Here is an 18,229-nt window from a genome sequence, read left to right on the forward strand (position 1 = left end):
TTGCTCTCAAAATTTTGTTCTTCCTGATTTTCACAATGCGAGTAACAGGTTTGTAGCATCTGTCTGCCTCAACGATTCTTGCTAAACTCTGAACTTTTACCATGAACAACCTACTTTCCTTGATTTGTTATTCATCTGTACCTAGATAACCATACTTTCACTTTAGGTGAATGTTGGAATCAATATTTTTCCTTTGGTACAGTATTGTGCAAAAACAAATTGGCCTAGATCTGCTGGCTATTGTTAGCATTTCCATTTAAAAGTCAAAATCAAAGTCAAGTTTTTTGTTATATGCACAATACATGTATGCACAGGTGCTATGAAAAACTAACTAGCAGCAGTATTACAGGCACATAGCATTATATAAGTAGCAGTCTCAACAAAAACACCAATTAAGCATAGATTATACATTTTTACAAGAAAGAACACAATTAGAAGAAAAAAAAGCTGCATTTAGCAGAAAGTGATCAAAGTGGTTATACTGCTGTAATATTGTAGTAATTAGGATTGTGCCAGTTGGTTCAAGAACGGGATGACTAAAGGGAAGTAGTTGCTCTTGAGCCTGGAGGTGTGCATCTTCAGGCTTCAGTACCTCTTGTCTGATGATAGCTGAGAAGATGGATGGTAGGGTCTTTGATAAGACCATAAGACCAAAAGACATAGGTGCAGAATTAGGCCATCTGTTTTGAAAAGGATCCTTCTATCCCGAGGCTATGCCCTTTTGTCCTAGACTCTCCCACCATGGGAAACATCCATTCCACATCTACTCTGTCTAGGTTTTCAACATTCGAAATATTTCAAAGAGATCCCCCCCTCATCCTTCTGAATTCCAACGAGTACAGACCCAGAGCCATCAAACGTTCATCTTATGATAAACCTTTCGTTCTTGGAATCGTCCTTGTGAACCTCCCTTGGACCTTCTCCAATGCTAGCACACCTTTTCTAAAATGAGGGCCCAAAACTGTTCACAATACTCCAGGTGAGGCCCCACCAGTGCCTTATAAAGCCACAGCATCACATCCCTGCTCTTGTATTCTGGACCTCTTGAAATGAATGCTAACATGGCATTTGCCTTCCTCACCACCCACTCAACCTGCAAATTAACTTTCAGGGAGTTCTGCACAAGGACTTTCAAGTCCCTCTGCATCTCAGATTCCTGGATTTCCTCCATTTAGAAAATAGTCCACACATTTATTTCTACTACCAAGTGCATGACCATGCCTTTTCCAACATTGTATTTCATTTGCCACCTTCTTGCACATTCTCCTAATCTAATTTTGGATCCTACCTGTTTCCTCAACACTATCTGCCCTTCACCCAGTCTTCATATTATCTGCAAACTTGGCAACAAAGCTATCTTGTTCCATCATCTAAATCATTGAAATACAGCATAAAAAGAAGTGGTCCCAACACTGACTCCTGCGGAACACCACCAGTCACTGGCAGTCAAGAAGAAAAGGATCCTTTTATTCCCACTTGCTGCCTCCTACCAATCAGCCAATGCTCTAACAATGCTAGTAACTTTCCTGTCATACCGTGGGCTCTTAAGTTGGTAAGCAGCCTCATGTGTGGCACCTTGTCAAAGGCCTTCTGAATGTCCAAATATACAATATCCACTGCATCCCCTTTATCTATCCTACTTGTAACCTCCTCAAAGAATTCCAACAGGTTCATCAGGCAGATTTTCTCTGAAAGAAAACATGCTGACTTTGTACTATCTTGTCCCGTGTCTGCAAATACTCCATCACCTCATCCTTAATAACTAACTCTAACATCTTCCCAACCACTTAGGTCAGGCTAACTGGTCTATAATTTCTTTTAAGCTACCTTCCTCCTTTCTTAAAGAGTGGAGTGACATTTGCACCATGCAAGAGTCCAATGATTTCTGAAAAATCATTTCTAATGCCACCAGAATCTCTAATGCTACCTCTTTCAGAACCCTAGGATGCAGTTCATCCGGTCCGGGTGACTAATGCACCTTTAGGTCTTTCAGCTTTTTGAGCACCTTTTCTCTTGTAATAGTAACTGCACCCACTTCTCCTCCTTCACACATTACATCAGGCATACTGTTAGTGTCCTCCACAGTGAAGACTGATGGAAAATACACATTTAGTTCATCAGCCATCTCCTTGTCCCCGTTATTATTTCTCTTGCCTCATTTTCTAGCGGACCTATATTCTCTCTCATTTCTCTTTTATAGAAACATAGAAACATAGAAAATAGGTGCAGGAGTAGGCCATTTGGCCCTTTGAGCCTGCACCACCATTCAGTATGATCATGGCTGATCATCCAGCTCAGAACCTGTACCTGCTTTCTCTCCATACCCCCGATCCCTTTAGCCACAAGGGCCATATTTAACTCCCTCTTAAATATAGCCAATGAACCAGCCTCAACCGTTTCCTGTGGCAGAGAATTCCACAGATTCACCACTCTCTGTGTGAATAAGTTTTTCCTCATCTCGGTCCTAAAAGGCTTCCCCTTTATCCTTAAACTGTGACCCCTCATTCTGGACTTCCCCAACATTGGAAACAATCTTCCTGCATCTAGCCTGCCCAATCCCTTTAGAATTTTATATGTTTCAATAAGATCCCCCCTCAATCTTCTAAATTCCAGTGAGTATAAGCCTAGTTGATCCAGTCTTTCTTCATATGAAAGTCCTGCCATCCCAGGAATCAATCTGGTGAACCTTTTTTGTACTCCCTCTATGGCAAGAATGTCTTTCCTCAGATTAGGGGACCAAAACTGCACACAATACTCTAGGTGCGGTCTCACCAAGGCCTTGTACAACTGCAGTAGAACCTCCTTGTTCCTGTACTCAAATCCTTTTGCGATGAATGCCAACATACTATTTGCCTTTTTCACCGCCTGCTGTACCTGCATGCCCACCTTCAATGACTGGTGTACAATGACACCCAGGTCTTGTTGCACCTCCCCTTTTCCTAATCGGCCACCATTCAGATAATAATCTGTTTTCCTGTTCTTGCAACCAAAGTGGATAACCTTACATTTATCCACATTAAATTGCATCTGCCATGAATTTGCCCACTCACCTAACCTATCCAAGTCATCCTGCATCCTCTTAGCATCCTCCTCACAGCTAACACCACCGCCCAGCTTCATGTCATCCGCAAACTTGGAGATGCTGCATTTAATTCCCTCGTCTAAATCATTAATATATATTGTAAACAACTGGGGTCCCAGCACTGAGCCTTTCGGTACCCCACCAGTCACTGCCTGCCATTCTGAAAAGGTCCCGTTTACTCCCACTCTTTGCTTCCTGTCTGCCAACCAATTCTCTATCTACATTAATACCATACCCCCAATACCGTGTGCTTTACGTTTGCACACTAATCTCCTGTGTGTGACCTTGTCAAAAGCCATTTGAAAATCTAAATATACCACATCCACTGGCTCTCCCCTATCCACTCCACTAGTTACATCTTCAAAAAATTCTATAAGATTCGTCAGACATGATTTTCCTTTCACAAATCCATGCTGACTTTGTCCGATGATTTCACCTCGTTCCAAATGTGCTGTTATCACATCTTTGATAACCGACTCTAGCATTTTCCCCACCACCGATGTCAGACTCACCGTCTATAATTCCCTGGTTTTTCTCTCCCTCCTTTTTTAAAAAGTGGGGTTACATTAGCCACCCTCCAATCCTCAGGAATTAATCCGGAATCTAAGGAGTTTTGAAAAATTATCACTAATGCATCCACTATTTCTTGGGCTACTTCCTTAAGCACTCTGGGATGCAGACCATCTGGCCCTGGGGATTTATCTGCCTTTAATCCCTTCAATTTACCTAACACCACTTCCCTACTAACATGTATTTCCCTCAGTTCCTCCATCTCACTAGACCCTCGGTCCCTTATTATTTCCGGAAGATTATTTATGTCCTCCTTAGTGAAGTCAGAACCAAAGTAGTTATTCAATTGGTCTGCCATGTCTTTGTTCCCTATGATCAATTCACCTGTTTCTGACTGTAAGGGACCTACATTTGTCTTGACCAATCTTTTTCTTTTCACATATCTATAAAAGCTTTTACAGTCAGTTTTTATGTTCCCTGCCAGCTTTCTCTCATGATATTTTTTCCTTTTCCTAATTAAGCCCTTTGTCCTCCTCTGCTGGTCTCTGAATTTCTGCCAGTCCTCAGGTGTGCCACTTTTTTTTGCTAATTTATATGTTTCTTCCTTGGACTTGATACTATCCCTAATTTCCCTTGTCAGCCATGAGTGCACTACCTTCCCTGGTTTATTCTTTTGCCAAACTGGGATGAACAATTGTTGTAGTTCATCCATGCGATCTTTAAATGCTTGCCTTTGCATATCCACCGTCAACCCTTTAAATATCATTTGCCAGTCTATCTTAGCTAATTCACGTCTCATACCTTCAAAGTTACCCTTCTTTAAGTTCAGAACCTTTGTTTCTGAATTAACTATGTCACTCTCCAGCTCAATGAAGAATTCCACCATCTTATGGTTTCTCTTACCCAAGGGGCCTCACATGACAAGATTGCTAACTAACCCTTCCTCATTGCTCAATACCCAATCTAGAATGGCCTGCTCTCTAGTTGGTTCCTCGACATGTTGGTTCAGAAAACCATCCTGCATACATTCCAAGAAATCCTCTTCCTCAGCACCCTTACCAATTTGGTTCACTCAATCTATATGTAGATTGAAGTCACCCATTATAACTACTCACACAAAATGCTGGTGGAACACAGCAGGCCAGGCAAGCATCTATAAGGAGAAGCACTGTCGATGCTTCGGGCCGAGACCCTTCGTCAGGACTAACCGAAAGGAAAGATAGTAAGAGATTTGAAAGTAGTGGGGGGAGGGGGAAATGCGAAATGATAGGAGAAGACCGGAGGGAGTGGGATGAAGCTAAGAGCTGGAAAGGTGATTGGCGAAAGTGATACAGAGCTAGAGAAGGGAAAGGATCATGGGACGGGAGGCCTCAGGAGGAAGAAAGGAGGGGAGGGGGGAGCACCAGAGAGAGATGGAGAACAGGCAAACAACTAAATATGTCATGGATGGAGTAAGAAGGGGAGGAGGGGCATTAACGGAAGATAAGTCAATTTTCATGCCATCAGGTTGGAGGCTACCCAGCCGGTATATAAGGTGTTGTTCCTCCAACTTGAGTTTGGATTCATTTTGACAATAGAGGAGGCCATGGATAGACATATCAGAATGGGAATGGGAACTGGCAAGATGATAAATGCTAGGTTTGGGTGTGGTCCAAATCTCATGAATGATGAAGTACATTAGATCATAAGACATAGGATCAGAATTAGGCTATTTGGCTAATTGAATCTGCTCTGACATTCAATCATGGTTGATTTATCTTCCCTCTCAATCCTATTTGCCTGTCTTCTCCTCATAACCTTTAAAGGCCTTTACTAATTAAGAACCTATCACACTAAGCTTTAAATATACCTAATGACTTGGACACCACAGCTGTCTGTAGCATTAAATTCCACAGATTCACTACCCTCTGACTAAAGAAATCCCTCCTCATCTCTATTCTAAAGGGACGTCCTTCTATTCTGAGGCAGTGCCCTTAGGTCCTAGACTCTCCTACTATTGAAAACATCCTCTCCATGTCCATTCTGTCCAGTCCTTTCAATATTCAGTAGGTTTAAATGAAATCCCCACTCATATGTTAACTCGTTCATTCCTGGGATTATTCTTGAAAACCTCCTCTGGACCCTCTCCAATGCCAGCACAAACTTCCTTTGATATGGGGCCCAAAAAGTGCTCACTCAGACCAATGCTTTATAAAGATTTAGTATTACATCCTTGCTTTTATATTCTGGTCATCTTGAAATGGATGCTAACATTACATTTGTTTTCCTTACTACTGACTCAATCTGCAAGTTAACATTTAGGGAATCTCGCAGTAGGACTCCCAAGTCCCTTTCCACCTCTGATTTCTGAATTCCCTTCCTGTTTAGAAAATAGTCTATGCCTTTTTCAGGTAATAGTCTACCAAAGTGCATGACCATACACTTCCCCATGCTGTACTCTATCTTCTACCTCTTTGCCCATTGTCCCAATCTGTCCAAATCCTTTTTCAAACTCCTTGCTTCCTGAACACTGGCTGTACCCCCACTTAACTTTGCACCAGCATCACACTTGGTCACAAAGCCATCATTTCTGTCATCTGAATTATTAATATATAATGTGAAAAGCAGAAGACCCAACACCAAACCCAATGGAACACCACTTGTTACCAGCAGCCAACCAGAAAAGGTGCCCTTTATTTCCATTCTTTGCCTTCTGTCCTCTAAATTATTTCAAACAATGCCACAGACATTCATAAATGCTTCCAGTTTTTTCCACTGTAAAAGGTCTACAGTACCCACTATCAAAGTTTAGCTAAGCAATTAAATATCTATATATATCTTGCTGCATTCATGTTTTCTAACAACACAGTGAACATTCTGAAACTAAAATAAGATTGCAGCAAAATGAAGGTGTTGTATGCATAAAAAGTCTTACTAAGATTACTGATACATATATTTGTGTAGCCCCATCAGTTGTATTAATACATTAAAAATATTTTACCTGGAGCTGGATACTGATGCTGAGAAGTCACTATCTGCTGTGCGAGGCTGCTTCTTTTGAAACTGCATGTGTCTGATGCTATTCCATGAGCTGAAGCTGGGTATATTGGGCTATTAATAACCTCTGATAAAAAAAGTTAATGATGCTTATAATGACAGTTATCTCAACTACTGTATGTATTAGTTTGTAATTAACAGAACTTTTTAAACCATATTGTTCTCTTTTTCATATTCACAGCAGTTCTGTTTGCACAGATTACATGGAGATGCTCATGCAATTTCTTTCATACCAATTTATTTGATGCCCCCTCTTTACCCCCTTTTCAGTTATACAATCAGATACAATATTTATTCACATATAAATCTATGTTTCTTTGTGGGATACAATAGGACTATGATATGATGCAGAGCTGGGCTGAGAAGTGGCAGATGGAGTTAAAAGAGGAAAAGTTTGAAGTGACTCACTTTGGAAGGTTGAACTTGAAGGAAGAATTCAGGGTTAACAGCAGGATTCTTCACAGTGTGGAGGAAAGGAAGGACTGTGGAGTCCACATCCATAGATTCCTCAAAGTTGCAGCACAAATTGATAGGGTGATAAAGAAGGCATATGATGTATTGGCCTTCATTCATTGAGAAATTGAGGTCTAGAGCCATGAGGTAATGTTGCAGCTTTTTAAAACCCTTGTTATACTTTACTTAGGATATTGTGTTTAGTTCTGGTTGCTTCATTATGGTAAGGATGTAGAAGCCAGATTATGGTAAGGATGTGGGTGTGGAGATGATGAAGAGGAGACTTACCAGGATGATGCTTGGATTAGAAAGCAAGTCTTATGAGGATACTTTGATCTAGCTAATTCTTTTCTTCTACGAGAGATGGAGAAAGAAAGGTGACTTGATAGAGGTGGACAAGATGAAAGAGGCAGAGGTTGAGTGGACAGCCAGAGACTTCTTTCCCAGGCTGGATATGGCCAAAACAAAGGGGCAAAACTTTAAGGTGTTGAGAGGATAGTATAAGAGGGGCAGTTTTTTTTTTAATAAACACAATAGGTGGTAGCTATATGGAATACACAGCTCAGCATAGTGGCAAATACATTAAGAATATTTAAAAGTCACATGGTACATGGATTAAAGAAAAATGGAGGGCTATATGGGAAGGAAGGGTTAGATTGATCTTAGAATAGGCTAAAGGATCAGCATAACATCATGGGTTGAAGAGCCTTTATTCTCGTGTACTGCTCTATGCTTTACAGTATGTTTTATGTAACAGATAATTGATTTATTTAATCTTCCTTTACTATTTAGGAAAGTTTATAAAATTTGTTCCCTTCCAATAATTAATTTTGCCTGTTATTAAATTCTCATATGAACAACACTCAAAATCATTTGTTTCTCCAAATCTTCACAACAATTTACTGTGGCATCTGTCTGTCTTAACTATTCCTGCTTTCCTCAGAAATTAGACAATGAGCAACCTAATTCCATTGTGTTGTTATTCATTTATTCACTATCTAATAACACTTTTGAAACCTCGACAATGGTTTTCCTCTCACAGATTTTGGTCGACTTACTGAGCTCCTCCAGCAAGCTCCTCGTTTCTCAAGATTCCAGCATCTGCAATCTCTTGTGTCTATCTATAATATTAGCATCAATATTTTTCTTCAAATTGACTTATAACTTGTTGGCTAATGAAAAAGGTTCCATTTAAAACTGTCTTCGTTTAGCTTTTTAAATGCAAAGTAAGAAAGGCACATTCACACATGCACTATCAAATGTGGAAGTCCTTGAATTACTGAGAAATTTAGAAGTACCAATGCCATGAATAATTAATTAAGATGAAAATGCGATACACTAGTGCAATGCATTTTAGCATTTGTATAAAAAGGCAACAAATTTAAATGAAAATAATCGCCATTAATACATGATGTTGAAAGGAATGCACTTTCATCTTATCAATACTATAGACAACACAACAGATAGTTGCAAATGTTTCCTATTTTCCTGCTTTCATACCAAGTTTAGATGAGCCGTTCAACAAATTACACATTTTTCTTGGATTTTTTTACACCAAGATTGGGCCATTTTAAAATTAAAATTATAGTGCAGTGTTCTTATGCGTTTTCATTAATATTCACAAATAAGGCACTAAATAGTGTATCTGGATTGGGATAGTGAAACTGAATGGTCACCTCCTGCTTTGTTGGGCTATCTCTTCTTTTGTGGCTGCATGTGCCTGACCCCATTCCATGAGCTGGAGCTGGGTACTTTAGGCTGTTAGTAACATCTGATGAAATGTTTGTTTCAAATACATGTCACTTTACAGAGATGAACATTCTTTTGGGAACCATATTTTCTCTTTCCTTTATTCAAAACTAATTATCTTTGCACAGATCACAGACACACTCCACAGATACATTGCTGGTATTTTTATGGTGCCTTCTCTATCCTTTTTTCCCCAGCAGTGTCTATATGGTTTAATATTATTGATAAACAAATCTATTGCTCTCTTAAATTATGACCTATTTTTCATTATCACTAAATTACTTTGTATGATCCAGCTGTACTATCACTTCACAGTTGTTTAAAGTGTACAAAATTTGTTTTTCCCTCAGAAACAAATTTCATTGAAATACATGATCTAAATTTGGATTTGAATAAGTTTCTTTATTACTTCCTACACCTCCAAGGTATAGATATGTAATGGTTAAGTTACTGAACGGATGATCAATCTTCAGGGTCATTGATCTAAAGACAAATAACAGCGCAGAATTTAAAATAAAGTGAATAAAATAATCTGGCATTTAAAAAATGTTAGCTACAAAACTGAGCTGAACTGTGACCTTCAAAAATGAGACCACAACTCCATGGCCATCCTGCAAATAATGCAGGCTGCATTGGTGACTAGACCTTTAGAAGATACATCTGAGGCCCCATCCCTAACGTGTACTGAAAATAATTAATTTAATTAAAATATGAATAGATATATATTTTAAAATATCAATAGACAATAGGTGCAGGAGTAGGCCATTCAGCCCTTCGAGCCAGCACCACCATTCAATGTGATCATGGCTGATCATCCACAATCAGTACCCCGTATCTGCCTTCTCCCCATATCCTTTGACTCCGCTATCGTTAAGAGTTCTATCTAACTCTTTCTTGAAAGCATCCAGAGAATTGGCCTCCACTGCCTTCTGAGGCAGTGCATTCCATAGATCCACAACTTTCTGGGTGAAAAAGTTTTTCCTGAACTACGTTCTAAATGGCCTACCCCTTATTCTTAAACTGTGGCCTCTGGTTCTGGACTCCCCCAATATCAGGAACATGTTTCCTGCCTCTGGCATGTCCAATCCCTTAATAATCTAATATGTTTCAATCAGATCCCCTCTCATCCTTCTAAATTCCAGTGTATACAAGCTCCAATTTTTCAACATAAGACAGTCCCGCCATCCCAGGAATTAACCTCGTGAACCTATGCTGCACTCCCTCAATAGCAAGAATGTCCTTCCTCAAATTTGGAGACCAAAACTGAACACAATACTCCAGGTGTGGTCTCACCAGGGCCCTGTACAACTGCAGAAGGACCTCTTTGCTCCTATACTCAACTCCCCTTGTTATGAAGGCCAACATGCCATTAGCTTTCTTCACTGCCTGCTGTACCTGCATGCTTACTTTCAGTGACTGATGTACAAGAGCACCTAGATCTCGTTGTACTTTCCCTTTTCTTAACTTGACACCATTCAGATAGTAATCTGCCTTCCTGTTCTTGCCACCAAAGTGGATAACCTCACATTTATCCACATTAAACTGCATATATCAGTTATTAATTTACTAAAACAGACTGTAAATATATTGGGAAATAAATGAACAATAGACAAAATGGTTAAAATTATTTTTTTAGTGAATGCAAGTGATTGCATTTAAATGTACTGTATATAAGAAGACAGTAGGCAGTGAAGATAGGAAGAGAGGTGGGTCAGCAAAATCTGTCCATTGATTTAAATGCATAAATGTCCAGAGAACTAGAGATCTAGGTAGCTTCATACAACTTCCTACACTAATGGCTGAGAATCCATACAGTATGGGGATACTTAGGGAAGAAGTAGAACATGCCAAAGCTTCTTCACAACATTCTCATCCCAAGAAGGAATAAATCAACAGAATAACTGATATATTCTGTGAGAAAATTCACCCCTTTAAATCACACTTGCTATTAATAAATGAGTGAATTTGAAAAGAATAATAAGGTACTTTCTTTAAAATCAAAGTTCAAAGTAAACTTATGCACTGAGATGCATTTTCTTGTGGATAATCACGGTAAATACAAGAAACACATTAGAATCACTGAAAGACTGCACTCAACAGAACAAGACAACAACCAATGTGCAATAAAAGAAAACCCAACAAACTGTGCAAATACAAAAGGAAAGAGAAAAAAAGAAATAATAATAAAAATAAATAAATAAACAATAAATATTGAGAACATGAGATGTAGGGTCCTTTAAAGTGAGTCCATAAGTTGTGGGAATAGTTCAGTGATGAGACAAGTGAAGTTGAGTGAAGTTATCCCCCCTGGTTCAAAAGCCTTATGGATGAGGGGTAATAACTGTTTCTGAACCTGTTGGTGTATATCCTGATGCTCATGTACTTCTTCCTGATGGAAGCAGCAAGAAGAGAGAACATGGCCTGGATGGTAGGAGATCTTGATGATGAACACTGCTTTCCTGTGATAACACCCTGTGTTGATTGTAGTCAATGATGGTGAGGGCTGGGTTGTATCCACTATTTTTTGTAAGCTTTTCTGTACAACAGCATTGATGTTTCCACACCAGGCCCAGATGCAACCTATCAATATACTCTCCACCACACATCTATAGAAGTTTGTCAAAGTTTTCAATGACACGCTGAATGCTTGCAAATTTCTAACAAAGTAGGGACGTTGCTGTGCTTTCTTCATAATGGTCTTTATGTGCTGGAACTACACAAATCCTCTGAAATGATATAACACCTAGGAATTTAAAGCTTCTGACCCTCTCCACCTCTGAACCCCTGATGAGGACTGGCTCATGAACTCTGATTTCCTCCTGCTGAATTCAAAAATCATCTCCTTGGTCTGGCTGACATTGAGTGAGAGGTTGTTGTGGCACCACTCAGCTAGATTTTCAATCTCCTTGTTATGTATTCTGTTCAACTCCATAGAATGTATGTACATGCTCTCTATTTTAGTATTTTTCCCCAACTTTATTCTCGGTAATATTTAATGTACTTACTCAAATAAAACATTACCTTCATAATGAAACAATTTTCTCACTAATTTTAGTTCCACAAACATGACGCTTTGAAAGAGAAAGCAGATGTGTAAAAAAATTGAAGCGTGTGTGGCAAGATTATCTGGAATAAATATCAACAGTGAATAGTACAACATTTGTAGTAGCCAATTAACTTTCATCAACGAGGTCCAACTTACAAATGCTGTGTAATGAAAAAGAGTTAACTGATAGTGAAAGGGCCTTTAGGGAAGAATGTTAATAATAAGGTAGCATTTTATATAAATTCTGTGGTGATTTTGTTCAATCTGAAACCAGTGACTAAAATCTGAATACAGCAAACTATAGTACATAGCACAGGTAGATTAGTGAATTATGTTGAAAGATAGGATAGAAAACTAGCAATGTCTTATATTTAAAGAATTAATTCATAGGACTGAAATATATATCTGTTTAGGACAAAAGCAAGGGACGTGGCAGGCTTGGTTATCAAGAGAAATTAAATATAATATAGGATTAAAGGCTAATATAAATATACACATTAGGAGCAGGATTAGGTTATTCACCCATCACATCAGCTCTATCATTCAATAAGATCATGGTTGATCTGACTGTAGAAGCTACACTGACTTTAACCTCGACTCTGCATTCCTAATTACCCATGGGAAACTTTCACCCTCTTCTTTTTTTAAAAAAATGTATTTGCCTTAGAAATATTCAAAAACTGTTTTCACTGCCTTTTCAGACTTGGTCAAAAATTATTTCCCTTTCAAAACACCAAGTTACAGTATTTTACCTGTAACCTTGAATTTTTCTAAGATCTCTGCATTCTAATGGGAAATAGTGAATGTGACAAAAACACAATTATTTTTAGGATTGGGAAAATTTCAGAATTCAACAGTCGACAGGTGGTGGAGGGAGGGGGAGGAATGAAAGCAGTAATAAAGAAAAATAGAATAAGACACCAGACATAAAATGTATTTGATAAGACAGAGGACACAAAAGAGACAAGAAATGTTGGAATCTGAAACAACATAAAAGGCACTGGAGAAACTCAGCAGGCTGAAATAGAGACTTGATCTTTTGGGTAAAGAACCTTGATCTGGACAGATGAAGAGTCTTGTCCTGAAAAGCAGACAATCAATTTCCTTTCATATTTTCTGCTCAACCCACCGAGCTCCTCCAGCGCCTTGTTAGCAAAATTCAATGTGGGTCCTGAGGCAGGAGAAATTGAATGGCAGAGAAATTAAGCGGATAGTCACTGTCTAATTTCAGGGAAGACAGAAAACCTCATAGAAACACAGGTGGACTACAAGTCTAATGTAGTGGAGAACTCAAAAGAAATGAATGTTGGTAAACTGCAACACACCGTTACCTCACTTAGGATTTAGTATATTTTCCCAAGAATGAGAGTATTAATGAAAGCTGTACTAGAGGGGCCAATTCAGCATTTTACATTAACAACTGTGTTGGTGGTGAAACATGGGGACCATATATCTGCATGCAGGCATTCTCACTACATGGAGAGTGTGTCTGTGAGGACTGGTATTAAGTGTGCTGGGGCAACTTGTGCATCCTCTCAGCATACAAGTGTGGACCTGGCTGGCTTAGTGAGTGCAAACAATTGCAGGGAACCAGCAGCACCTGCTTCATCTGGTGACAGACTGGCTGGATTGTAAGGTATTTTTCATCACCTCCTCTTGAATGTGTTGGAAGCTGCTGTCTCCCCAACACAGATTTCTCGATGGTATCAAGCTGAACGATCATCAATAAACATTGTGCTCATTAACCTGAAGACATTTCTATGCTGGGGAGAACTGTGGAACCAAACAAATAGAAGGTAACAGCCCATGCCATGGCAAGCATACATTCTTTCAGTTTTAAATGTCTACACCACTCAATTTGGTCCACCTTACTGTAGTCAGCATTTCCACACCAAACTCTGGCTTAATTCATAATTATGAGAGTGCCTGTGGAGAGCTTGGATTCGTGCCAAGTTCCTGGCACAGTTATGTGCAGCCTGAGTGTTTTTTTTTAACAATACAAGTGGGTATATACCTGTGATTAAGAGTGCAGTGTGGTGGAGCTCTAAGCAAATGGGACTGAAAACTGACATAGGTCCAAGGACATGGTGACCTGTAAACTAGGTAATGATAATGGATACAGAGATGATGGATGCTCTAGTTGTCATCTTCCAAAGTTTCATTGATTCCAGAACAAATACCACATACTGGAAAGTAGCAAATATAATTCTATGATATTGAATTAAGAAGAGGAGGGAAAACAAACCAGTTACTCTAACATTTATAGTCTGAAGGATATTTAAACTTATTTAAAATAAAAGTGCCAACAGAATAAGATGACCAGAGTTAAACTGGATTTATGAAGTGGAAAGCACGTTTAACAATGTTTTTGAAAATTATATTGTAACCAGCAGAAAAGCTAAGGCCAACACCCTCAAATAAAACCCTATGGCACTACAGGAGAGATACTGGCATGGATAGAGGAATGGCTGACAGACAGGAGGCAGTAAGCGGGAATAAAGGGGGCCTTTTCTGGTTGGCTGCCAATGACTAGTGGTGTTCCTCAGGTGTCGGTACTGGGACCACTACTTTTCACATTATTTGTCAGTGATTTGGATAATGGAATTGATGGCTTTGTGGCAAAATTTGCAGATGATACAAAGATAGGTGCAGGAATAGGTAGTGTTGAGGGAGCAATGCGATTGCAGCCAGCTTTAGACAAATTGGAAGATGGGCAAAAAAGTGGCAGATGGAATATAGTGTTGGGAAATGTACGATAATGCATTTTGGTAAAAGGAACAATAATGCAGACTATTATCTAAATGGGGAGAACGTTCAAACATCAGAGATGCAGAGGGACTTAAGAATCCTTGTGCACGACTCCCAGAAGGTTAGTTTACAGGTTGAGTCTGTGGCAAAGAAGGCAAATGCAATTTTAAAAATACATTTTAAATGGCATTTATTTCAAGGGGAACAAAATATAAAAGGAAGGAGAGAATGCTAAGCCTTAATAAGACCACTAGTCAGGCCACACTTGGAGTATTGTCAACAGTTTTGGGCTCCATATCTCAGAAAGGAAGTGTTGTCATTGGAGAGAGTCCAGAGGAGCTTCACAAAGATGATTCTGGGAATAAAGGGGTTAACATACGAGGAGTGCTGACAGTTTTGGGCCTGTACTCACTGGAATTTAAAAGAATGTATGGGGGATCTCATTGAAACCTGCCAAATGTTGAAAGGACTAGTTAGGGTGGATGTGGAGAGGATGTTTCCTGTGGTTGGTGTATCTAGAACTAAAGGCACAGCCAAAGAGTGGTGGATCTGTGGAATGCTCTGCCACAAACTGCAGTGGAGGTCAAGTCTATGGGTATATTTAAGGCAGAAGTTGATCGTTTCCTGATCAGTCAGGGCATCAAAGGATATGGCAAAAAGGCAGATGTATGGGGTTGAGTGGGATCTGCGATCAGCCATGATGGAATGGTGGAGCAGACTCAATTGGCTGATTGGCTGAGTTCTGCTCCTGTGTCTTATGGCCTTATGTAGTTCTTGTATTTTTACAAGTCCTCTAACAAGATGCAATGTAAGAGGTTATTTATCAAATTTAGAATGCAAGGCATGAGCTTCACTGGAGGACTGGTTAATAAGTACCAAATAAGACAAAGTGACTTCCCCTCCGCCCACTTTCTTATTCTAGCTTCTACCCCATTTCTTTCCTAACCTGATAAAGGGTCTGGACCTGAAATGTTAACTGTTTATTCTCCTCCATAGATGCTGCCTAATTTGCTAAGTTCCTTTAGCATTCTGTGTGTGTTACTCAACATTTCCAGCATTTGCAAAATCTCTTGTATTTAGGAATAAACAAGTAATATTTTGGGAAGCTGCTCATTATTTCAATGATATGGATGTGTAATATATGCATATTTCCAGATGATACAAAAGGGGAGCACTGTGGACCAAGGATGCAGACAGATTCAGAAATATATAGTGGGCTTAGTGAAAGGATACGACATAGCAGATGAAATATAATGTGGAAAAATATGCAATTTGATAGTCAAAATAGAAAGATGGGGTACTTTTAAAAGGTAAGAAAGAGACTGAAAGATGTTGGTGCTCAGGATATCCTTAATACCAGTGGTTCCCAATGTTTTTATACCATTAAGCAAGTGGTTCATGGACCCCAGGTTGGAAACCCCTGCTTTGGATGAAGATGAATTTCAAGGTTATATACTGCACACATACTTTGATAGTAAATATACTTTGAATCTTTTTGAATTCTTTGAATATTTGAATCACTGATAACTAATACAGTCTACATTGACATCATAGCAGTTCAGGTAATAGAAACTTACACTTACATAATTCACAAAGCTCTACTGAAAATTTGAAATACAGAATAAAAATTCACTCTTATGGAACTGCACTACTTCTAACACAGCACGCAGAATGCTGGAGGGGCTCAGTGAGTTAGGCAACATCTATGGAAATGAATAAACAGTTGACATTTCAGGCTGAGACCCTTCATTAGGTCTGGAAAGGAAGGGGGAAGATCCCAGAATAAAAAGGTGAGGGAGAAGGAAAGGAGGACGAGCTAAAAGTTGATTTGTTAAACCAGGTGGGTGGAGAAGAAGGAATCTTACAGAAGAGGATAATGGAGCATGGGATAAGGATAAGGAGGAGAGCATCAGGGAGAGGTGATAGGTAGGTGAGGAGAAGAGGTTAAAGGCCAGAATGGAGAACAGAAAAAGAGGGAAGGAGAAGAAGGGGAAAAGAAAAAATAGAAAAATAAATTATCAGAAGGAGAAATCGATGTCCATGCAATCAGGTTGGAGGATACCTAGACGGAATATGAGGTGCTGCTTTTCCACTCTGAGAGTTACCTCATCGTGGCAAAAGAGGAGGCCATGGATTTATATGTTGGAATGGGAATGAGGATCGGAATTAAAATGGTTGGACACCAGAAAATTCTGCTTTTGGCGGATGGATAGGAGGTACTCGACAAAGCCATGTCCCAATTTACCTCAGATCTCATCACTGTAGAGGCAGCCACATCCAGAGCACCAGATACAAGAGATGACCCCTACAGATTCTCAGCTGATGTACTGGGCCTTGAATAGAGGCAGCATTTCTGTTGCTTGCAGGGATATGTGCCAGGAGATTAGTGGGGAATGTTGAATTGACAAGGAATCACCGAGGCAGCAATCCCTGTGGAAAATGGAGAGTGGGGGGTGGGGTGGGGGATGGTAAACATATGCATGGTGGTAGGATGTGGTTGGAGTTGTGAAGAAATATATGTTGAATGTAGAGGCTCATGGGGTGGTAGGTAAGGACAAGAGGAACTCTATCCCTGCAAAGGAGGCAGGTGTCTAGGAAATGGAGGAGGGAGGATAAGGGCACTAGCCCATACTAATTTACCTAGGACAACAATCATGAGCTGCCAGTTCTGAGGGAGGGAGGCCACTTAAGGAATTTGCTTTGGAAACTCACAAATCATTCTCTTCTATTTATACTTGCACAACAACACTTTAAACAATGGAACATTCATTTCTAGATAATTAATGCAATAACCCTTTCTCTTTTGCCTACAATATAATCAGAGTTCCCTTGCCTATAGACTGTGCACCCATAGAATGCATTATTGTTGAGCGAAAACTAACCGTAGGACTCACTGGGGAAAAAGGGTTTATGCAATGAAAAACTACAATAAAGATGACTCTCTAGAAGTGCAATGCAGATAGAAAAGTAATAAGTAATCCTACTGAAACCAAAAAAATTCTAAGTGGCTTACTAGGATAGATATGGAATTTAGAAACAAGAATCAGTCTCAAATTAAGGGCTTGGCCATACAGGATAAGATGGTGATAAATTTTGTCACCCAGAACCAAAGTATTTTTGGAATTCACTATCAAGAGGGCTGTAGAGTTGATTACTATGTTTATTCAAGACAGAGGCTGATAGTCTATATAGAGGAAATTAAGGGATATGCAGTTAGTATTAGGAAGTGGAACTGTGATAGAGGATTAGACATCATCTTATTGAATTGAAAAGCAGGCATAAAGAAACTGTACACAGTTATGGACATAGCTTAGTACATTATAGAATTTAGCTTCCCCTCTATGTACTTCTCGCTGCCTTAGTTAAGGAGTCAGGATAATTGGAGATTCCACTCACCCTAGACATTCTCTCTTCCCCTTTCTTCCATCAGGCAGAAGATATAAAAACCTGAAAGCACGCATCACTAGGTTCTAGGATAGTTTCTACCCCATTGTTTAAAAAGTAGTACATGGTTCCCTTGTGCAATGAAATGGACTTGACTTCACAATCTGTCTCATTATGATCAGGTACCTTATGTTTAGCTGCACTACACTTTCTTTGTAGCT

The 18,229-nt window shown here is 39.4% G+C and overlaps 1 protein-coding gene across 4 annotated transcripts in view; it reads right to left on the reverse strand.

Annotated features, from left to right (window-relative positions):
- The window catches only part of spag17 (sperm associated antigen 17), a 319,678-nt gene that overhangs the window by 57,616 nt on the left and 243,833 nt on the right, over nucleotides 1–18,229 (reverse strand). For all 4 annotated transcript variants that reach the window (XM_073045385.1, XM_073045386.1, XM_073045384.1 and 1 more), the window contains one exon: nucleotides 6,573–6,695. In XM_073045385.1, coding sequence (XP_072901486.1) covers nucleotides 6,573–6,695 — 123 coding nt within the window. The remainder of the gene's footprint in view (nucleotides 1–6,572; nucleotides 6,696–18,229) is intronic.

Source organism: Hemitrygon akajei, chromosome 5, assembly GCF_048418815.1.
Source record: "Hemitrygon akajei chromosome 5, sHemAka1.3, whole genome shotgun sequence".
NCBI classification, from domain to species: Eukaryota; Metazoa; Chordata; class Chondrichthyes; order Myliobatiformes; family Dasyatidae; genus Hemitrygon; species Hemitrygon akajei.